General features: G+C 26.9%; 3 protein-coding genes across 3 annotated transcripts; all 3 read left to right on the top strand.

Annotated features, from left to right (window-relative positions):
• Positions 1-298: 298 nt before the first annotated feature.
• On the top strand, positions 299-4,466 carry LOC113374993. Its single transcript, XM_026614947.1, has 5 exons — positions 299-355; positions 3,073-3,156; positions 3,236-3,322; positions 4,290-4,343; positions 4,407-4,466. The coding sequence occupies exons 1-5, from the start codon at positions 299-301 to the stop codon at positions 4,464-4,466; spliced, it is 342 nt and encodes a 113-aa protein (XP_026470732.1).
• A 1,625-nt stretch (positions 4,467-6,091) lies between these two features.
• On the top strand, positions 6,092-9,681 carry LOC113374992. Its single transcript, XM_026614946.1, has 5 exons — positions 6,092-6,157; positions 6,222-6,323; positions 6,399-6,461; positions 8,451-8,513; positions 9,560-9,681. Exons 1-5 carry the CDS (start codon positions 6,092-6,094, stop codon positions 9,677-9,679), a joined length of 414 nt encoding a protein of 137 aa, XP_026470731.1. The 3' UTR covers positions 9,680-9,681.
• Positions 9,682-13,800: 4,119 nt separating this feature from the next.
• On the top strand, positions 13,801-16,416 carry LOC113378290. The gene is made up of 5 exons (XM_026618822.1): positions 13,801-13,912; positions 14,869-14,973; positions 15,089-15,151; positions 15,310-15,363; positions 16,259-16,416. The coding sequence occupies exons 1-5, from the start codon at positions 13,859-13,861 to the stop codon at positions 16,316-16,318; spliced, it is 336 nt and encodes a 111-aa protein (XP_026474607.1). The 5' UTR covers positions 13,801-13,858; the 3' UTR covers positions 16,319-16,416.
• The last annotated feature ends 8,203 nt before the right edge of the window (positions 16,417-24,619 follow it).

The following is a 24,619-nucleotide window of genomic DNA, read 5'->3' as shown; positions in this document are numbered from 1 at the left end:
TGGTCAACTATATATAATTTTAAGAAATTAAATAGAGTAAAACGCAAAATTGAGTCAAAATATTTGATTAGGCTCTGCGATCATATCATAGTCTACAAAATGACGCATATTTGTATATATAAAGTTCATCAAACTTTTATCACATGATTTAATTATAATGACGTAAATTTATAGTTCTACAAGATAGTTTTATGCGATATCTTACCTTTTACTGCCAAATTAATTAAATATTTGTTTAAATAATTTATATAAATAGCAAAGTAGTAATAGGTTATGAAATCTTTCGAATATTTCTGCAATGGAACAAAAACGTGTAATTGTGTTTTTAACCTGTGTACTATTAGTTTTGGGTTCAGTGAGTTATTACATATTTATTATAGTACTATTTATTTTATAAATATTGTCGCCATAAAATTTATATTTTTGATTGTATTAACAAGATGGTATGGTTCGTTATATTTTGAAAAATATAAGAAATTATCATTGGCCTGTATTTCTTTGAAAAGAAAGCAAATTGGCTATTCATTTAAAAAAATATTTCACATACTAAAACTATTAGTTTAGTACCGTATCAAACCAAAATAGAAAAATTTCACGCCTTGTCGTTCTTATTGTAACAATATATCATTACAATCTAGCATTTTAAATTTCATTTTTCAAACTCATTTTATTGCAGTAGATAACAATTCAATTCAATAACAATTTATAAGATATGAATTATTCATGAATATTGTAGCACAATATTATTGCACTATAACAAATTCAAAGAACAAGCAAACATTTGAATTTCATCATGATTAGAGTTTTATCTTTAATTTTTGTCAAGTAAAGCACTGTTTCAGTTGGTTATTTTGAGTGTTTTCGGACATATTTTAACGCCTATTTTTAACATCAGAACATCATTAAGGCTACTATAGTCTTTTCCACTAGTAATTTTATTTTATTAAATCTGATATCGATGAGATATATTAGATAAATTTCATACATACTAAAATATACATATAACAATATATATATTGGTTTAAAATAAATGTACCTCTGATAGCTCTAGATAACAGTCGATGAACAATTAAATAAATTGGTAATGATTGACTAGCAAGAGCATTTATAAACTTTATTTTTGAAGTTGTAATTTCAGCTATAAACACAAGATTGATTAATATTGTATATAATAATTATTCAATATAAATTTATACAATAATTATTTTATTATTATTATATGTAATCACAGATGCCCAAGTTAAGACACTTATAAGAGAATTTACGATTGTCACTTGTACAGAAGACATTGTATCAAAATGACATATTGGAAAAACCACTCACTAGTTGATTTCCCATTTGATAGACAAATTATAAAATTATTCTCATGATTATAAGATAAATCCACAATGTGTTCTTTTGATTAAACAAAAATAATATGTATATTTAGTATAGTTGCCTCAAGTTGCAATTGTTTGTTCAACCTCCCAAAGAAGTTTTCTGTTATTAAATAATTAGCAAGAAAATTTAGATAGCTTACATTTTATATAATCAAGAACATTCCTGCTGCTGAATAAATATATTGTAAAAATTTCAATTGTAACTAATGATTATTTTAAAGTCAATTTATTGAATTACGGTAATTGTATTATCTATTTATATAAAACATCAGAGAATATCATTAGACCAACGTTACAGTGACCATTAAATAAATTTATTTCAATGAATATATTTCCAAGTATAGCATTTGTACGTTTTTTTATTAAATACATATGTGTTGAAAATTAATTGATGTTCTTATTAGCAGATTAATATAAGTTGTTCAGACATCTATAAATTATTAAATAAAAATCATAGTGTAGTAAGTTAGAGCGAGGCAAAAATGACGAATTTGATACAACAGTTATATCACAACAAATAACACATATCAAACAAAGAACTATCTGAACATATTCATTAAAACTATGTCCCAAAAGAAGCAAATTCATTATTGTAGAAATGTGTTTTTTTTGCTGTTTTTCAAAAATTATCACCTAGTCCTTTTTACCTCTTAGGCAAAGTAAAACGGGTCCAATGTTTCATTTTTAATGTAAAGACAATTTTGCGAAATATTAGCTACATTATTCAGCCAATGAAAAACATACATTTCATGGGTACATTTTGACATTTTTACGGACACACTGTAAAACCTTAATTTGGTATTTTGTCAGAATATTAATCAACAAAGTTGGAATAAATATTTATTTAATTTATTTCTTGCAAAATTGTTTTTTTTTAACTTCATATACTTTTTCATGTACTTTTTTTTAATATTCATATTTTTGCCAGGAAAAAGGCTCATATGGTTCTTTGTAACCTACCCACACATAAGCTTTTATAGAGGTTATGAAAAAAATGTTGAATTTAGCTAAAATTAAGCATAGATCTTACAAAACAATTAAATAACATATACCTAAAAATGTATTAAGGTCTCGTAAAACTAAACAACAGTGCTCATAACCAAACTAACCACGAAGAATTTTTTTTTATTTATTCCACATTATATAACAATCAGAGTAGTTTACAGACCCTATGAGTTATATGGCAAAATTACACATAATAATAATAATAATAATAATAATAATAATAATAATAATAATAAACAATAATAATTACAGAAAGAAATAAAAAAAAGAAAAATAAATAAATAAATTTTTTTAAAAAACTCAAAAACAAATTGTAGTAATTGCTCCAATAAGCAATTGACTATGGAAAACAATTTTAACAAAGGAAAATACTTCTTTTTATAGATTTTGAAACATGGCCGTTTATCTCTTTATACCGATGTGATGTTGCTTAAATTATGGCAATGACTGATTACTTAACTTTTTCCCTCTACTTTCAAATAGTGTTGTTAAAGAATTTTAAACAATTTTTTGAGATATTGGTGGTGAACTTGTTTTCCCGCGGACTTTTGAGCCCCGCTCTACCCAATTACAAAAATTGTTGTATAAATAACGGGCGGTGATAATAATTTTTCGAATTTTAACTAAAACTGAATATGTTTTCAAGTTTGAATGTAAAAAACTGCCATTTTTTTCTATCATTATTTAGGTGCAACCAATCTGTGTCGTTGGCCAGGTGAGCATGTGTGACGTCGTTAGAGCTTTGCCCAGAAATCTGTCCGGCGTCAACAAGGTACGAATATCCATTGAATGATTAATTGTATATGATTTGAGTTAAATGTGCCAATTCTAATAAGTCGACGCATGTTCAGTTCTCTTTACAGAACATACTGCCCGAGCTGAGAATGTACATTGTATCGCCAATACTTTGCACTGTCTTTCCAAGCCTATTTGACAGGGTAAAAGACATATATCTATATATATATATTTATATATATATATATATATATATATATATATATATATATATTTTTACTTTTATACATCCAACAATTTTTCACAGTGTCCAATTAAAACTTTTTAAAACATATTAAATACATGATTACATCCCAGTGACATCTATTCACCTGTATCATAATCCCTAACATATCTGTACTTTTGTTACGTAGTTATAGAATTTATTCAAACTCTCTTTCGATAATTCAGGTTGTTGGGTTATAATTTAACCCTTGTAGCTGTGGACTGTATTAAACACTGATTTGTTTGTATATTATGTATTTGTTGCAGTTCTAATTACAATCACTGATTTGTTACTAAGTTATAATGAAAGAAGATAATTTATTTTTATTGGTTATTTTCATGTTGTTAAGCAGACTTTACTTTTTGAAGTGAACAACTACTTCAATTAAAACACTCCGCTAGCTCCTCTACCAGGGGTAGCAACCATTCCGTGTAAAGCTTAATGCCTTGAAGTTTGTCACCTTCATGACGAATATAATAAAACGAAAAGACGTCCGAACAATATCAAAGTCAAAAGGCCGCAATTTCTTTTAATTTTATTAAGAAGAGTCATCTTGTAAACACACATTACAATTAAGTTTACGGTTCAAATGATCATTAATATCTACTCATTTGTCAATACACGGGACAGGTTTCTATCAAATTAATTTATCTAATGCTTTCCCTGGGTTTTCAAATCGTGATGTAACTTTGACATAAAACATACTAAATTAAGGGACCGATTCTGCCATAAAGTAAACCACTACTGATGTTTTTGGTTCTGATTAATTATTTAGAATTGTTTTTTTTTGACGCATGTAAATACCACTTAAATCCTAAGTTTAAATTGAAAATTTTAGAATTTACATATTTATTAAATAAGTCATAAATTCAAAAATATAATAAATATCTGAATTTTTCTTTTAGTGTCTTACTGTCTGTAAGGTTGTACAAACACTGAGAAAACTTGATATTGACATGGTAATGTTTTATTTTTTTTAATAAATAATTAATTAAAAATAAAACAGAATTTATTTATTTCAGAATATCAGCGATGCTATCATTCTTAGATTGACTGGACAGCCTCCACCAACTTGCCCATAATAACCGTGTAATGAACAAAAATATTTTTCGTACAGAAAATAAAAGATCTCTTTAATTTTATAATTGCATTGTTTGTTTTATTACTAGCTTATAATAAAGCCGCCTAAAAAATCAAAATGAATGCATGGGCAAAAAAAAGTTTTGGGTCAAAACGAACCATACAATACTAAAACTTGATTTCATAAATAATATTTGTTCGAACATATAATATTAGGTTGTCAAATATCTCCCTTCCGCTTTTTTGCTCTTGGTTTATAATACAAAAAGGCGGAAGGGAGATATTTGACAACCTTATATTTTTTATAACTTCGCGAAGGAGAGGTTTGTGTTTTCACCAGAAAATCCGATTTGCCAATTTTATAATTGTTTTGACGTTACAAGGTATTTTAATTCGACTTAGGCCAAATTTGACAAAAGTATGTGTATTTGTATGCAATTTTTTTCTTTTCATCGACGCTACATCAATAGCAGAAAAGTGCAGAATTTTTTGTTCTGGTTTCAGTCAAAAATCCTGAACCGATTTTAATAATTCAAAAACTATCATTTGAAATAACTATCTAGGTATCATTTGAAAATCGTGCTGATTAGTTTAAGGCTGACAGGGCTCTTTCTTCGTAACTCATTGCTGAGAATAATTGTTTTGACGATATTGATTCTGTTTGGCAATAGAGTACTTTATCTTAATAAACAAACTAGAAAGTAATTCCATTATAAAAATTATTTAATATTTGAATTAATCGGCCGCGCTTATAGAAAATACTACGTGTATGTATTCGGCAAGTTTTTCAATGTGTAATAAAAGAAAACTACAAAATTCAATAAATAACACAATGGCAAGTTGATGCAATAGATTCTCTAATTTTGATGCTCTACAGAAAATCCTATTTACACCTAAATTATTATATTGATTTCTTATTAATTAAGTCGATTATTTACTCATGTGGGGAAGTTAATGCAACTTGCCTTAAAGCAAAATGCTACTTACAACTTCTGATTATTTACGCATATTACTAAAAATGATGAATGGATACATGAATCTGCCAAATTTTGGGATAAACGATTTTGTTGGTTCGAAAATCCATAGTTTTGTATTTGCATGTGGTTTTCGACGAAGGCAGATCAGACATTTCAAGTTGAAAAATAGATTTAAAACATTTACAATTAAAAAAAAAGTAATTTTTAATCCTCTTTAGAATCAAAATAAATTTGATTATTTCACAAGACCTAGCGTAGTAAAAGTTTAAAGAATTTTTCGAAAATTTAAATTTTAATTCACTAAATGGGACTATTTAAAGTATTTCCACAAGTGTGCAAACGTTGCATTTTTTCGGCACAAATAAGCAAAAAATGGTGAGTATTAAATGCTGAATTCGAATAATTCAACATAATACTGAAGGTGTTAATTGAGACGTCAAATGTTCGTCGAACGGTAATGTGGCTCACAATCACCTGTAGCGTAATGTTCATTGCCAGTTGAAATATTTTTGGCTTCTTATCAGCTGCTTATCAATGTTTTTAATTCACGTTAGTTTTTTGTTTGATTAAGTTGTGAGAACAGTAGGTACAAAAAATTCTACTCAAAACAATTTATATAACATGTCTCTAGTATTTTATAATTGAAAATAATGAACACGCCGGTATTTGTTCTGGTGGTTTGGTTGATAGTTGGGATTAGTTTGACAAACCAACAGGTGTGCAAAATCAATAATAAACTATTATTTTTTAACCCTAAATATAATGAGTTTAAAAACCTAGGTGTCAGCTACCGAAGATGATATTTGTCCGGGACAAGTGAATGTGTGTGCTGTTCTAGAGTATCTATTGAATAAAAATCAAGTCACGATAACGCTGATTAAAGTTAATATCAATATTATCAGATGTTCAAAACAAATACAAAATATGTTATAAATAAAATATGATTTTCGTTTCCAGGCTTTACAATATGATTTGGAAATGAATTTCGAACCCTATAACTGCATTATGGATCCGATAAATGTAAGTTGCATATCACATCTTTTTCATTTCACAACATTTGAGCAATCTATGGAGTTTTTTTTCGTGAATTTGATTAGTTTTCTTATAGTATGTTATAATTTTTTTTAGAATTACGTGATGGATTTTAACAATTTTGAATTAATTCCAGAAAAGTTAATAGTTAAAAGTAATAGAACAATAAGATAAATTGTCGAAAAAGTTGCATTGCCTTGTTGGACATTTGTCTGAATGAAAGTTTTAACTAGCTGTAAGTGGAATTCTGTCTTAAGGCAATTAGGGCATCGTGCCTTAAGGCAAATTGCTGGAACTTCCCGTACCAAAAATTATTATTTTTTGTAAAAACGATTAACATTTTTGAAAAAAATTTACTTCGAAAAAATAAGATTTTTGAGAAACTATAAATTGGACAAAAAATTACTTTTTTTTGAAAAAAATTTTTTTTAAAAAATTTTTTTTTAGAAAAAAGTTTTTTAAAAAAATTTTTTTTTGAAAAAAAAAATGTTTTCTTCATTTTGACATATTTTGGAAAATCTGAACTTGTTTTTCAAAGCAATCGTACTGCTTTAACTGCATAGATACAAAATATAAAGCGCGTAAGCGCGGCGTCGCTGTCTAGCGGGTAAACATTGATACGGAACCCATAGAAAAATAAACAAAATTTATACTTATTGTTAAAATCTCTATAAAATATCTGAAAATTCGATGTGCATATGTCTAATGATCATTTTTGACCGCCAAATGGCATTTTTTTTTACTTTTTTCCTTAGATCTCCGAAACCGCTAGACCTGCCCTTTATGAAAATTTGATCAATTCTTTATCTTGTCAATACAAGTAAAATGTTTTTTGAATTATTAAAATCGGACGCTCCGTTCTCTTAGAAACTGAGTTACCGTTTTCGGCACTTTTTGCCCCGTATCTCCGGAACGGCTAGACCTGCCTTCGCCAAAAACTAATCAGCACGTCTCCTTATCAATACGAATCGAATGTTTTTTGAATTATTCAAATCGGTTGATCCGTGTTCCCGAAATCGTCGACGAAAATTTGTATCCGCACATACATACACACACGTACATACATACACACACACATACACACACACATACACACACACACATACACACACACATACACACACACACACACACACACACATACATCCATTTTTTCTAAGGTATGCCAAAATGTTCAGAAACCTCTGAAACGTAAAGATATATAAAAATTTTCATTTTCGATTTTTTTGCGATTACTATAACTTACCCTACGGGAAGTTAACAAAGGCCCATATCAGTCATATATGTGTGACATAAAACAGGAATTATGTCAAAAAAACTTTTCTTTGAGAACTTTCTAACTAAATTATCTAATGAAGTTACCACGGTCTACGTGAAATTTTTTCTGATGTTATCGTGGCTATTTATGTGCTAGATAAACCGAGCAATATTGATTCAATTAAATGCCTAATAAAATAAGTTTTTCATCCATAATTATTAATATGTCTTTATCCATAAAACTAATATTTTTTTATTCGATAACAACATAAATTTAAGTAACTTTAAGTGAAATAAAAATTTATACAATTGGCAACTTTTATATATAAACTTTCTGTACTCGCGATTTCGTTCGCATGAAATTTAACAAAAAAAAGTTTAGTTTTTGCATTTTTTGTAATTTATTTTTAAATTTTTGTATTAGCTTAACTATACAATTTCTTTATACACAATATTTTATTTTAGTGTACGATTTATTTGTTGGGCTAATATAACACTTTTTGCCTTCTCTATATTTTTGAGTGATTTGCGACTCTTCAATTCTCGGGTAAAATAGAAATGTTATGGTAATGGTATGTTACGGGTCTATATTCGTATGAGTTGGTAGTAACCTGCTGTCAAAAAGCCATGTGCGTGCAGTGCTATCAGCACATAGAGTTCTTATTTGTGTATATTATTTTAATATTCATAATTGATAATAATTAAATTTTTTTGTTGTAGAATGCAGTATGTGCTCCACCTTGCCATGTACGGGACTCTTTAAAGAATTTTAATTTAAAACCAGTAAGTTTAATTATTTATAATAGTATTATTTTACAATATGTTCAAAGTAGTAATATTCTATATTACTTCTCTCATAATAAATTGATGATTTTAAACATACACGCACAGATATTAATATACGGATATACGGCTTTTTTAATTTTTTGCTCCAAGGGGTTCCAATGCTTCTCAAATGTTAAAAAGAAATTATCGAGAAGTTTTAGCTCTTATTATTAACATTAGGATAGTCCGCACTCCAACCAAAGTTTCTTATGGAAATAACATGGGTAAAATTCTATATGTTTTTTATAACTTTATTTATTTATTTGGTTATTTTAATCAAAATAAAAAAAAATCACAGCAAAAATTGAATATATTTTATAAAATAAGTATTTACTTAGAAAGATGTACCAAGACATAAAACTTTCAGAGATTTTTTTTCAACATTTTGGAAGCATTGGTACATTTAAAACAAATGGAAGCAAAGAAATTCGAAAATATCCATATTAACGACCACCCTAATATATATATATATATATATATATATATATATATATATAATCTGTGTGTATAATAATATTGATGCATGTATATATGTATGTACGTATGTTGATAAATTCTGGATACAAATCTACAAATAAATTAACTACTGAACTATTATTACTTCCCGTTATACTTATGAAATGATATGAATTAATTTATTTATTATAAAGTGGACTAGATGTTATCATTTAGTAAGGATAATAAACTATAAGGTAGTTATATAGATGAGATCTATCTGTGCATATATCTACTTTGGTTTACAACACGAAAAGAGGAAAAGTAAAATATTCTTCTTCGTGAAATAAATGCTGTAGTAACATTCCTATATAATATTTTAGAAGGTTTTAAGGATAAATATGAATTATTGTGTATATAAGTTACTAAGATGAACTGGGATTGTATGGTTTTATTTCATAAGATTTCTGATTTTTATGATAAAACATAATTATAAATTTATGTCTATTCAAATTATTAAAATGACATAATAATGTGTTATAAATTAATATAATTTATTTCATTTTCAGAATTTGGTAAACGATACAATGACTAAAATACTCAAATCAGAACCCAAATGTGCAACAGAATCAGAAATTGATAATAACGACAATCCTTACCGTATAGACAAGCAGGAGAACGAAATTTAATTGTAGGAATTTGGAATAAAGTGATAAATTGAAAAATGAAATAATTATTAGTTTTATTGTTTTTTGTAATTAGAAATTCATATTCAAATTTATTTATTATAATATACTTAATAAACAAAAATCATTTGTTGCATACATTTTCCTTCATCTGTATTCCGCATTTCTATCCATTATTAGCCAGTGGCGGATCCACGGGGTGGGTCGCGAGGGTCATGACCCTCCCCTGAGCTTGTTTTAAGACTTAAATAGAACACTAATTCAGCAATAAAATTACTTCATAATGATTTTATTTTTGTATTTTGTTGCCAAACACATTTTATAACTTCAATATGTAACTTATTACAGATAAAATTTAACATTACTCATTGAGAACTATAATTCAATTATGTGAACCCCTGGGGCCAAAGGTGGATCCGCCACTGTTATTAGCATATTCATACTATAATAAATATAATATAAATATTTGCATCTAGTGTTTGAATACTCGCGGCATGCCCTGAAAAATTCAGATATAATTAGCATTTTCATAATTGATTTTAATTGTAATTTAAAATATTTAGGATAGTTTTCAGGTAATACAGAATGTCCCAGAATTTATCATCAAACCGAAACGGGGTAATGAAAATTTTCGAGTGAAAGAATAAGAACCTAAATATAGCATGATTTTTGATGGTGCATTTTTTTTTACTCACTATCAATTCCAATTTGCAAGAGAGAAACATTTGAACTGAATGTGAGCAAAATACGTTTGCCGATATTGTGTTATTTTTAGACTTTTAGTTTTTTATACGAAACTTTTAAATAATAAAATTGTCCTTTAAAATCATAAAATTTTAAATAATAAAAGTATTTTACCAATTTACAATCTTGATTTTAAGCGCTAATTTTTGATGAAACTTAATATTTAAGGCATAAAACTAAAGAAGGGCTTCTCAAAATCGATCGATTCAACAAATTTGAATTTATGATTCAACAAAAAGTTATCATTTTTGAATACTTCAGGCAATTGATCATTTTTCACGTTCACATTTTTCAGAAATGTTATTCATGGCTATGGTACCGGAGTTCAAATAAACAAAATTAGTAAAAAAAATATTCACAATAACCGAATAATGGTCGTAATTTTACCAAAGCCTTAGACTACACTTAAAAGCTCATAATTTCTAAACAACGTGAGAATTAATTTTCTATTTTTTTTCAAGATAGTTAAAGTCAATAGTTTTCGGCTTGACGTAAAGTTTTAGGACACCATGTGTATATCTGTCAATATATCTATACCGATAATAGCTGAAATCTACCGATGAATTATTTACCAAATCTAATCAACACAATTTTCAACTTGTATGTTCCAAAAGAAGTTCTTAATTCGTATTAAATATTTGTAGAAAGAATTATCTGAAAGTGTTAATAACGAAAAAAGAAATTGATTGATGCTTACAAAAAAATCGATCATAGTTTAGCACAGCTTTCAATAGTTTTTGAATCAAAATTTTTTTAGAAAACATTGATAAAACGTTTTTAGTTAACTTATAATTACAAATAAAAAAAAAAGCTTTACCAATCATTTACGAAACTAATCAATGCGGATTCTGACAGAGTTTCATCAAATGGTTCCCAAATATTGAAATTGGCGTAAAAGACGTTAGTCAAACATAAAATTATGGATATATAACTGATATAACTAACATTTATATATTTTATTATTTCAGAATAAATTTTATCCAATTTTGATCAGTATCAGACTCTCCTCTTAAAAGTTAAATGACTAAATTGCATAACATATTCATCAAGTATTATCTATATATTTATACGAATATATATATATATATATATATATATATATATATATTCTCTATATACTAAATAAATTGCGCATTATAGCTAATGGAATGACGTATACTCCAATATTATCTTTGAACTTCAAATCTTTTTGAGTATAACAACAGTTCGTTATCATTTAATTGCAGAATCATAATCATAGATAAACATTATGAGTACAAGTACATTTTTTTATTGTTTTACATTAAGCAAGTTTTTGAGTAAAGCTGGTCAGGCAACCTCAAACATTTGTTATCTTACAAAATATTAAAAATTCAATATAATAAATTGGAAACAACTTGAACCTTTATTTAAAATTGAAAAATTTGAGTTAACTACAAATTTGTGGTTGACATGTCAACAGAAATGAGCAAAATGTCTCAAATTGTTGAAGAATTGAACATAGGACTGTTTTTAAAGGCTGATCAAATGCTAACTTTTAGTTAATATTTATTATAGTATTTTGATTTTATTTAAACATTATAAAGTGTGACAAGGTTAACAAAAAAAATGTTTACAGATTATTATTGCTAGTATAAGTACACAACTTTGCTTATAGAATAAACATTATAAACTATAAATATCTAATAAAAATCTAGTATTTTGTTATCCAAGCTGGGAAATGCTTGAAATCATGTCTGAAAATAAATAAATTTTTGAAGTTCATCCTTTCTACCAGAAACTATCTTATGCAGGTTTATATATTCATAAGATATTTTCTAAAAACTCATTAAGTACTTGTCTAACAGATACAGAGGGTAAACTCATTAATTGATAATTTAAATAATAGAACTCCATGAATAATAAAGTTTTTGTAAAATTCATATTAAAGTCATTTAATTTTGGAACAAGAGCCATATTTTTTTTTATAAAAAGTAGTGTCTCTTAAAGTCTAGACAATGATTACTCAGAACTTATAATTTATATTTCATGAATTATTGGGAAGGGCCAAAAAGAATAATTATTATTACTAATTACATTTTTATTCTATTCAAAAAATTTGAATGTGAATAATATTTTATTTATTTGTTAAAAATGTGCAGGATATTAGAGACAATTAAAATATATGTTATAGTTTACGTATAATTTAGAAGTACGTCATCGGTACGATGATTTCACAATTAGTGAAAAATACAAATAAAAAAATACGAAAAAAATTTTTGTCTGTAAAATTAATATCGGTTATAATATTGTTTTTACTGATGATTTCTAAATTTATGATCTATGATCAGTGAATTTCTACTAAACAATTCACGATTTTGTTTAAAAAGTCTAATTCGCTAATTTTATTTTTATGGGATCGTTCAAGTATTACGTAAGCAGATTTATTACAATTATTTCCCCCCCCCCACACCCCTTGTCAGCAAAAGTAAGCAAAGCTCTTAACACCTACCCCCATGCTTATGTAAACATTTTGCAATTAATGTAAAAAAATAAAACTACTACCTATGACGTAATCATCATCCAGACTCCCCTGCCCCCCATGTCAACCCAAAATAAGCAAATCAACAACCCTCCCGCCCCCCTAAAATGCTTACGTAAAATTTGAACGGCTCCTATGTCGTTTTGCTTGACTGAAAACGTTTGTATTAAAAAAATGTATGGATAGTCAATATGTATATTTTGTATATATACAAAATTTCAAGCATCTTATTATAATAAAAATTTATACCTAGTTTATATTTATTTCAGTAATTACCAGCAAATTATACTTAGCTTATACTCAATTGGAATAATTTTCTTCTGGAAATTATAGCCATCTGCCAACTGAATAAGTAGTAATCAGGAAATTTTGTGAAAAGTTAAAATAATTGAGTGTGAAAAAATATTTACATTCTCTGATATACAATAACGAACAGTCAATTACAAAAAACGTCAAACAATAACAAATGTCATCCTCAATCAAAGATAAAACACGATAAAATTAAGTATTCCTTAATACTTATTATTCCTTACTTATTATTCCTTAATCCTTATTACTTAATACTTATTCCTTAATTAATATCGTCTACTACGAACAAACAATTAGTTTGCGTAAAAATCCTTCGTCAAAGCGATTACAGGAGATCGACATAAAAATTATCATCTCATGAAAACTACTTCAAATTCGCGTAATTGATGAAGCTCTTGATACTTAAATAAACAAATTATTTTGTGAACTACACAATTTTTATACGACTTAATCTCACAACAAGTACAATAAAATTATGTTTCTGATAAAGCTTAAGCAGACATTTACGTAATAAAACTTTCCGTATAAATTCATTCAATTTTGATGCAGACAGTTATAAATTTTTTGACTGGTTCCAAATAGAATCTGTGTTTATTGTTTCATAAGTATTTTATTCAAATTCAGTGAAAATGTTGTCTCCAAAAGTGCTTTTGGTTTTCTTCTCAATTATTGCTTATACTCAGGTAGTAATAAAAATTCAAAAGCACAAAATTAATACGAATATAAATGTTTTTAATTAGCAATATTAGTAATAATTATTTATATCAATTATTTATATAAAAAGCAAAATTTTTGAAATTATGAAAGAATTTATGCAATACCTACTTGTTTAAATTTTTTTGTTTTGATTATTTTTTTAACAATTTCTGAAATAATTAAACTTTCAATTAATAACTCTGAAACGTAAGTGTATAGATTATTATATTATTTTAGAGAAAAAAAAACTTACTAATTAAACTCCTTAAACTCTAGTGCAATTTGAATGTGACTTAAGAAATATAATTAGTTAATTATTGTTTATAGTATAAAGTCGTTTACTATGTCATGTTTTTGTATCGAAGTTTTGCATCAAGATGCTCTAAATTTAATATTATTAAAAAAAGCATAAATGTTTATATTCTTTGTGAAATGTTAATAATCACTCCACAAAGTATATCAAAATACTTATTGAATGCTATTAAATAAGTAATGAAAGTGTTAATCTAGTTCCTGATAGAGGTTTGTACGAAACCTTCAGTGTATAATGTGTAATAGTTTTTTTTATAACAGTGTATAATCATTTTTTTCGTAATATAATATTAAAATTTATCTTAAAAATGAAATACTTAAATCGCTGCTTCTCTTCTTTGAACTAGATAATTTTTTCTTCGGTCTTGATTCAGCAATACCTGATTTAGATAACATTATTAAAGTTATATTGTATTTATTATAAATGTATGATGAATAAACATGACAAATATTTTATGAACAAGCTAAGCTTTGAAATTACTAATATAGAACTATCATTAATTTATCTCAAGCTGAAGTAACTGTGCTATTGGCGTTTGATATTCTCCACAAATTTGAAAATTTTATTAAAATTTTATTTGAAATTTTTGTGTATTCTGGTTTTAATATTAATAATCATTTTATTATGTAGAGTGAAACAGTGAACACATGCTCAAATAATGGAATCGATTTGTGCGCTGTTCTCAGATCTTTGGCATCGCTGGAAGTTGAAATTGACATCTTAGCTTTGATTGTGGTAAATATTTTTTTACATTTGCAAATAAAAAAACTTAACAATAACAATTAATAGTTAATTAATATTAATAGTTATCAAAATTAATAAAACTAATTAAAATTATTATTTGAAACAGAAAATTCAGAATCTTCTTGGATCGGTTGTCAGTACTATGGTATGCAGTCTCGGCGTCCAAGTGGTGTGTATACTGATTAATATAATATACATATGATTTTTTTTTATACTTAAATTCTTAAATTATTAGTTAAATATTTCTCAAACTTTATTTTACTAATATAAATTTTACTATTACAAATTTTGAAATAAAATTTTCACTTGAAATATATTATTTTTCAGTGTGTGCCATTATGTACAGTTGTCCAAGCTTTGATGGAACTGAGCATTGATGTGGTAAATATCACTTTTTTTTAATTTTTCAGTAATTTTAATTTTATATGAAGAGCAATATGAACTTAAAATTGTATAAGTATAATCTCCAAGAAATACATACGAAATAAAATTGAGGCCACAAACCAAATCGTAGCAAAAGTTTATTAGAACGCAATTTGGAAGTGGGCTTAATGCATTTACTTAATCAAGTATTTTCCTTTTTATTTTAAGTTTCTATTACTATGTAACTTTTTTTTGATCTCTTACTAATTAGTATTAATTTACAATGAAATTTACAACTTAGACTAAATGAGAGTTAAATAGATTTTTGAAAGCACATAATTTTTTTTCGAATCTTTGGCGCTATTATAATTACACTAGGAATATAGGGGGTATACAACCTTTTCATCGCATATATATGTAAAAAAAATCTAGGCGTAAAATCAGTTAATAGCGGTTAATTTCAGTGCGCTGTTGTCAGATTTTTTTAAAAATGGTTTCTTCGAATTGCTCAGGGTTAATAAGTGATTTGAATGAATCTAGTATATTGCTAAACTTATTACTTAATAAATAAGTAAGAAGAATATTAACATTAATAACTTAAAAAACTATCTGACTAACTAAAATTGGTTAGTTTTTCTCCAAATTTCAACATACTTTTATACAAAAGTCAACATTTTCAGGTAAATCGCCAAGTTACGATTATGCTTAATTTTTTTTTACAAATAGAAAAAATTCTGTCAATATTTCTACTTTAGATCAAAACTTTTGGTAAAATTAAAAAAAAAAACTAAATTACAGCTATAATAACAAATTTCCTTTGCTATTACTCTAGTAAAATTAGTTGAACATATCCAATTAATTATTATTATTTAAATTTTTTTACAAATATATAAAACATTTTTTTTTATTGCAGAACATTATCAATACCATCATCATTAGTGTAACAGGAGAACCACCAGCATGCAATATCTAAATACAAAGGATTTCTATATTGCTCATGGATTTAGAACCATATGCACACATGTTCCATTAAATGTTTTGTTAGACAAATAAATCTTGTTATGAAAATTACGAATTGAATTTTGTAGACTAGTCGATATACTACTACCATGTAATAAAATTCATATTTTTAGTATAAACCTTGCAATTGTACTTTGACTTATTATTATTTATTAGCAATTAAATTAACTATTAAAATATTTTACCATATATATCATGTTTTATAAATCAAACTTCCACTTGCACATTGAATGCAACAATGAATACTACAAAAAGTTCCAAGACATTAGTGGCAAAAATTAATTTTCATGCTTTTATCATTTTTCCTTATTTAATTATTTCATGAGTTTTGAAACTGATACAAAAATTATTATTAGTCATTGATGGAAGAAAAACGCTTAAAATTTTGACTGTAAAGCTATTTAATCTACATGAATAAACTAGACAAAGCAACATTAACCATGTGAAAATATTTGAAACTTGCATGGCGTTTTTTCATATTATTTGAAAAAAGCTTGATTTTGGATAAATCTAAAAAAAAAAAAAAATTACTTTCGAAATTTAAAAAGTCGACAAATTCAAAGCGTGTTTTTTTTGTTAGCTGTTAAACTACTTTTTGGCTTTAATAATTTTTGAAAAATTAATCAAATTTAATTAACTTTATTACAGTTTTAAGTATTCAATTTGGCACCATACAGCTATCAAAATTGGATAACCAAAAATACAACGATGGAAGTTCATATAAACTCCGGCCTTTAAAAATTGTATATTTATTACTGTTGTAATTCCGTAATTTCCAGATTGGTCAATGTGTCTTGTATGACGTTTCAAAAGCTGATATGAAAAACCGTTTAAAAAGAGCCTAATAAATTCTACGCAAAAGTTCGGTTTGAAGACTTCTGGTTATAAAAAACAAAAATAGATTTTTCGAGATTTAAATTAAGTTTAAGTCATAAAAAATTATGTATTGACTGTAGTTATTACAGAAACTTAACGATCGAGTGGTATAAAAAACAAAATTAGCCCAAAAAACAGCATGTTAGCAGTTGCACCAACGCCAATATTTCTTGATTGAACCAAAACATCTATAAAGTTAAGTAAAAATAAAATACTCACTTTTAATTACAGATTGTTCACATTTGAATAATTGTTAATATATTTTTATTATTTCTATTAAAATTCTAGGATTCACTGGGAATGTCCTTCTCCTATAGGTGATATCTTGTAAATACTTTTTAAACGAACAGTGTTTGCAACAAAATAAGCTCACGGAAATACTTTATTTGGTTTATATAGCAATACAAAAACATTAAATTTTATATGATAGTAAAAAATGTAAATTTCCATTTTCTGAATTGAAAAACAAGTTGATAACGATGAATTGTTTAAATAAGGCTAATAAATAGAACACTAAAGCAGAGATAAGCTTATGCCTTTTGATAGGGCCTTTTTTATTATACAGAGTAAATATAGAGATTTAAATTAGGCTATGATATCCACTATTTAAGCTTAATATGTTGAAAATATAGTCAATTGATTGCATTCAAAATTAAAAGCCAAAGCTTGCAATAATAATATTTTATTAAAATGCAGCGAAGTTTTTATAACAGTCATTAATTTTGTTTATTTTACGGGATTTAAAGCATTTTAACAATTAAACTTCTGGAAGATAACTGTTTTTTTCCTACCAATAAACAAATTATAATAAGATTGCAGAAAATATTCAATAAACAGTGATTTGCAAATTTATCCCATTTATATAAACTTTTTCAGTTGCAAATATCATTTTACTGAAGAGGAAGTGTGATTAAAAACTTGATTAAAAATGTGGAGTTCTAAAGCAAAAAGTTTGTGCATTCTAACGATTTTGGCATTTTTCGTTTGCGTACAGGTAAATAAATTAAAATTGTAATGATGTTTACTAGAATATTTAAATTACATCAGCCATATAATTTTAGTGATATATACATAAAAAATTACAATATGTTACGGTTGTAGAAGTGCTCATGGCACAGCCGTTATTATTCAAAAAAGATATTTGTATGTTTCTACCAAACATTCCAATATATATTTTGCATACATTTTTAAGAATTATTGAAATGATTTAAACAAAATCCATTAATATTTGTTAATTTAAATTAATATTTGTTAGCCTTATGCCAAATTTGCCCAAGATGGTTCTTGTTAATCACAAGTCACAAAAAGCGGTTTAAATTAAAAAATAATGCATATTTTGTTGGTCAACTAGATTATTTTCAGATATTGAAAAGAATTCAACTTGTCATAAAAACGATTTGAAACTTTTTGCAAACTTCAAATGCGTGCATTATAAAACCTATTTCAACTATGATCAAAATATTTTTTAGCTGCTTTCTAATGTCATAAGGAACTTACCCTATAAATATCGGCTTCTTGAATTTTCCAACAAAAATCGCGAAAAAACATAAAAGCAAAATAATTTTTATACCTTGTTATATATTTTTACAATACACTATTTAAAATATAAGAATTGAATTATTATATTGCAATTTTAACATGAAATCGAAGCTTAATTAAAACTACATCAATGTTTAAGTATTCATAGCCTTAGAGAATATTTCTTCGTTGGAAGACAAAATTTTTCAGAGTGCCTGACTTGTTCAGTTTTCAAAATAAAGTATATTGAATTTGGTCTGAAATCTTTGTAAAACGAAGAAAATAATTTTTATTTATAAATTTCTTTTATAAATTATTATGTTATCAGGGTAAAACAGAGAACACATGCTCCAGCCGAGATGGAATTGATTTATGTGCAATAACTAAGGCATTAGCAACTCAGAGTGTGGAAATTACCACTTTGGCTTTAGTTGTGGTAAGTTTACATATAATTATATTTTAAAATTCAGTGAAATCTCAGAAATAAATTGAATTTTACTTACAGGAGCTGCAGAACCTCACAGGAAGCGTTATAAGCACTTTGGCTTGCAATTCAGGAGTTCAAGTAGTAAGTTAATAATCTTATATAAGATTAAAAGTTACATATTAATAAAACGCGAAATTTGTGGAAGTGTTATATTTATAAAAAAATCATTTTTATAATTTTTAGTTTTAAATATATATTTTTTATGTTTAGTGTCTACCCGCTTGCACCATCGTACAGGCTTTACTCGGATTAGATGTTCAGATGGTATGTAAAAATACTTAACTCTTGAATGTTTTAACCTCAATAATAAGTAAAATATTAGTTTATAGTTATAGGTTTAATTTAAATGATTAAGATCACTCCAATATTTTATTATCATTTATCGATCTCTTTACTTATTAATTTTTACAAAGGCTTTTGAAATTATCAATATTCGTATTATTTTTTCGAGAAGATAAAATATAAATCGGTTAATAGAAAAAAATGCGACGTTTGAAGTTTTCTTTACATATTCTACAGCTTTGATTTTTTTATTTGTTTACGAAATTTGTTTTTTTTAAATGTACTTTAAAATAACTCTGCAGTAAAGAAAGATAATTATTATTGAATTTTTATTTCAGAATATAATAAACACAATATTTGTGGACGTGAGTGGACAAGAACCTGAATGCAATAACTAAATATGATATACAGAAAAGTAAATAAAATATTTGTCAATTACCTGTAGTAATAAATTAGAATAAAACAATATTTTGGTTATATGTAGTATCTATTTTTAGTGTTATTGGTCCGATTTTTTTACTGTGACAATTTGCATGATATTTTGGAATTTGGGTCATCATACCCTTAATTTTGCAATTGAAGATAATCTGAATTTTGTACCGGCCCTGAAGCGTTGTTTTTTTTAAATAATTTCAGATATCGATAGGAAGCCTAGTTTTAATAAAGGAATGTTCCAAAAAGTTTTTAAAAAAATCCAATACATTAGGTAGACCGCATGCTATGCCATCTAGATACTGACCGGTACATTTTAAGAATTTCAATAAAATAAGGTTTATAGTGTTTAAAATAAGCTTTAAAATGAGCATTGTTAAAAGTCCTTTACACGCAAGGTGAGTGATCGATAAAGAAAACTAGTGGGGTGGGTGGCATCGTGCCTTAAGGCAAATTGCTGGAACTTCTCGTACCGTAACGAAATGTTTGAGGAATACTGAATGTTTTCAAATAGATTATTATTAATATTGTAATGTTGTCTAATATTTATAAAAATCATATAAACAGAATTGCAAAGTTGAAATTATTGGTTTAAAGTATATTAGAACTATAGTCAGAATTTAAAATAAAATCTGGATTATTTTCGATATACAAAAAATTAAAAAAAAAAAAAAAAAAAAAAGTTGAAACAGAATTTTTTTTCCAAAATCAATTATTTTGTTGAGACAAGCAGAAAGTTTTTTTAATCAATTAAATCGGACGCTTAGTTCTCTCAAAAACTGCCAGTTTTTGTACATTTAGCTCCGTATTTGCAAAATGGCTGGGCCTGCCTTTGCCTAAACTAATAACCACTTCTCCCAATCATTACTAATTGAATGTTTTTTTAGATCATTCAAATCGGATGCTCCGTTCTCTCAAAAACTTGATTTCTATTTTCTGCACTCTTTGCTCTTTATCTCCGTAACTGCTGGACCTGCCTTTGCCAAAAACTAATCAGCACATCTTCTTATCAATAGGAATCGAATTCAAAAACGAATTCATTTTTGAACCATTCAAACCGGTTGATCCGTACGCCCGAAAACGTGGACGAAAAATTGTATACATACATACACACACACACATCCATTTTTTTTGAAGTATGCCAAAATGTTCAGAAACCTTCAAAACGTCGAGAAATGTAAAAATTTTCAATTCCGATTTTCGGCCCATTACAATAACTTACCTTACGGGAAGTTAATAAATGGAAAATTTAATATTTAAAGAAGTGCCATTTAAGAAGTTTTAATATGAAAAGTTTTACCGAATATAGGAAACATGTAATTTTTCATCTGACATAAAATGGTACTTAATACTGCGATCCTAAACACATATTCCATGTCCTGCAAATAATACGCTTTCTCGCATAAGGCGCATTTTTGATTCGGTCCGTGCTAAATTGTCGTAACGGGGATTTACTGATAATGAAAATGTTTAGAATTGGTTATTTCGTGCAAAATACTATTTTTGGTAGATCATTTTCAAAAAACTAATTTGAATCAAATTAATAATTATTAAAATAGTTTAATAAAGCTTGGAAAAAAAATTGATAGTGATGGTGAAGTATGAATGATATGAATTCCAAATATGTAAAATAAAGAATTTTATTGTCTACACCAGGCATCGGCAACCTACGGCACGCGTGCCAGGCTTGGCACGCGATGGGGTTTTGAATGGCACTCTATAAAGTAATGAGGAAAATCGGAAATATCGAGTGATTTTTAAATAAGAGAAAATGTTTAGTTATAATTAATTTTCTAACGTTGCTCGCTTTGAAGCTTATGTGCCTATATTTTCCTTCCTCATAAAACCAGATTTAATAGATCCATCAATAATACCGTTTGATTTGTTGACTTTCGAATGGATTAATGTTGATAATTTTGAAATGGAAATTATCGAACTAATATCTTCAGAATTATGGAAAACAAAATTGAAGGAATTACAAAAAAAAACTGAAAGATGACTCTATGGAAAAATCGACAGCCATATTATATTGTTAAATGACATTACCGGAAAAGATTTAATTATTTAAAGAAAATTGTATGCGCTTTCCTTTCAGCTTTTGGTTCCACATATCTCTGTGAACAAATTTTTTCTCACATGAAACATATTTTGAGTTCACAAAGAAATCGTTTAACAACTAAACATTCAGAATCTTGTGTGAAATTAAAAGTTACAAATTATACCCCGGATCTTAAAATGTTAAGGAAAAGGCACAAGGTTCGCATTAAAGTTGTTTAGTTTATATTCAGTGGCGGATTAAGCTTTCTGCCGCCCTAGGCCCTATCTGATCTTTTTAATAAACAATTTTTTACTTTTTTTTAATCAAACTATAATTTTATTCTAAATTACTTAAATACAACTTTTAACTTTCCGTAAAGTACTCGTAAATTATAGCAATCGCAAAAGATCGAAATCGAAAATAAAATTTTTTGCATATTTTCACGTTTCAGATATTTCTGAACATTTTGGCATACCTTAAAAAAATTGATGTGTGTGTATGTATGTATGTTTCATTCTCATAGATAAGAAAGTTCTGATTAGTTTTTGGCTGAGACGGGTTTAGCCGTTTGGAAAATACAGAACAAAAGTGGAAAAATTGCAATTCAGTTTTTGAAAGAACCGAGAGGCTGGTTTCCAAATAATTCAAAAAAAATTACTTGTACTGAAGGAATGAATAATTACCTAAATTTTTGGGAAGCAGGTTTAACGGTCGACCAATCTTTTTTTTTGTAATTAGTAAAAGAGAGAAAAAATTCGTCAAAGTTTTAGCCCACAATTTTAAGTCGATTTTAAAAATTCAAAAACCATTCGAAAAATCTTGGTTGGAAATCGTATTCATTAATTTTTGGTAAAACACTGCCGGACAGATTAGGTTTGCGGGACGATCGGACGAGCCGGTTGTTTGAAATTAGCATAAAAAAGCAAAAATATTACGTTTTTGGAATAAAGCCAGAAACCGATTTTTAAAATTGAAAAAAGATTTCTGAAAGATATCAATTAGGAGTCAAAATATTTGACTATTTTAAAAATTCATCAAAGTTTGATAAAACTTCATAATCAAAATTTGTGTTAAAAGGCGCTTTTGTGATGTGATAAATCAAAATTTAATTTTCAAAAACGCCTGAACTGATTTCACAAATTAAAAAGACATTGGACTAAACTCGATAAATAGAACCGAGATATTCAAAAATTTCGAGTTTTTTTTAAATCCTAAAGTAATTCAATTATTTGAAAATTTTAGATATTTTAATTTTCTCAAAATTTTGAAACAAGTGGACTTGCCGTTTCGGAAAACTAATCATTTCTTCATATCACTAAAATACCACGAACAAAATATTTTTTGAGTCATTCCAATCGGATGATCTGTACTCTCAAAACCTTCATGACTACTTTTGCACCTTCTGCGCTCTGTATCTCCAAAAATGCTAAACCTGCCTTTGGCATAAACAGTACGCCTCTCAGTCAAAGCCAAGTGAATATTTTTTTAATCATTCATGGTGATTGATCCTTGCAAAGGACAATTAAACTATCTAAGAAGTAAACTTTGAAAATTAAAAATCTTGGTACGGAATGATTCAAAATAATGAAGACAAAATTTGTAATAATTAATAATTTTTTTATAAAAAATCTAATAATTTGATGTCAATGATCATTTTTTATCACCAAGTGACACCTTTTTGGGTCACCAAAAACGCTGACCATGCTCTCGCAAAATTTTCGATAGTTCTTATTTCGTCATACAAGTAAAAAGTGTCTTGAATTATTCAAATAGGACGCTCCGTTTTTGAAAAATTGAGTTAGCACTTTTTTCACTCTTTTCTCCCTATTCCAAAATGGATGGAACTGTCTTTGCAAAAAACTAATCAGCACGTCTTCCCGAATGCCAATTGGCAAAAAATTGTAACCGCATAAACACATGCATACATCTATTTTTTCTAAGGCATGTCAAAATTTTCAGGAGAACTTGAAGCGTAGAGTTATATAAACAATTTTATTTATGATTTTTTAGGATTATTATAACTTAGCCTTCCTGAAGTTGAAAAAAAGCCAATTGGAGGAAGCATACCAAATTGTCAGATATTTTAGTTTAAGTTTTAATTTTATACTACAGGCATATTTAAAAAAATATATTTTCACATACAAAAAAAAATGGCATAAATCAATTAACAACAATGAATATATTGTGTTAATTCGCCATTGTTTGATTTAATACCGAAAATAAAACTAGAAACAATCGAACAGTTTTTAAAGCGTTTTAATTATAAGATTCACCTGAACAAAATTACATAAAAACGAACGGTTTTTCAATATTTCTTCAAAAAATCTTATCAGTTTGATAATTATTATATTAAATATGATACATCAAGAAAATATCAATGCGGCACCCACGAATAATAAATTTGATTAGAAAACGCATTACGTTCTATTTCATCGAAAATGATCTCTAAATTTACAAAAAAAAATTTCAGGATCTATCCTTAAAATGAATTGTAGTGTCATTTCATCGAGTTTAAAATATTTACGTTTTGAAAAACTTGCCGCCCCCTAAATTATGCCACCCCAGGCCCGGGCCTAACGGGCCTATGGGGTAATCCAGCACTGTTTATATTAGAAATTCAT

Source organism: Ctenocephalides felis, unplaced genomic scaffold (assembly GCF_003426905.1).
Source record: "Ctenocephalides felis isolate EL2017-DRISC unplaced genomic scaffold, ASM342690v1 CF-g0.4_SCAFFOLD_01886, whole genome shotgun sequence".
Taxonomy (NCBI): domain Eukaryota; kingdom Metazoa; phylum Arthropoda; class Insecta; order Siphonaptera; family Pulicidae; genus Ctenocephalides; species Ctenocephalides felis.
Note: the sequence above shows the minus strand (reverse complement) of the source record. Positions and strands in the feature narration are given on the sequence as shown.

Coding starts and splice junctions, on each gene's coding strand:
- LOC113374992 (XM_026614946.1), top strand. CDS start 6,092: ATGAACACGCCGGTATTTGTTCTGGTGGTTTGGTTGATAGTTGGGATT. Junction 6,158..6,221: donor TTAGTTTGACAAACCAACAG/GTGTGCAAAATC, acceptor TTAAAAACCTAG/GTGTCAGCTACCGAAGATGA. Junction 6,324..6,398: donor TCACGATAACGCTGATTAAA/GTTAATATCAAT, acceptor TTTCGTTTCCAG/GCTTTACAATATGATTTGGA.
- LOC113378290 (XM_026618822.1), top strand. CDS start 13,859: ATGTTGTCTCCAAAAGTGCTTTTGGTTTTCTTCTCAATTATTGCTTAT. Junction 13,913..14,868: donor CAATTATTGCTTATACTCAG/GTAGTAATAAAA, acceptor TTTATTATGTAG/AGTGAAACAGTGAACACATG. Junction 15,152..15,309: donor GCAGTCTCGGCGTCCAAGTG/GTGTGTATACTG, acceptor ATTATTTTTCAG/TGTGTGCCATTATGTACAGT.
- LOC113374993 (XM_026614947.1), top strand. CDS start 299: ATGGAACAAAAACGTGTAATTGTGTTTTTAACCTGTGTACTATTAGTT. Junction 356..3,072: donor TACTATTAGTTTTGGGTTCA/GTGAGTTATTAC, acceptor ATCATTATTTAG/GTGCAACCAATCTGTGTCGT. Junction 3,157..3,235: donor ATCTGTCCGGCGTCAACAAG/GTACGAATATCC, acceptor ACGCATGTTCAG/TTCTCTTTACAGAACATACT.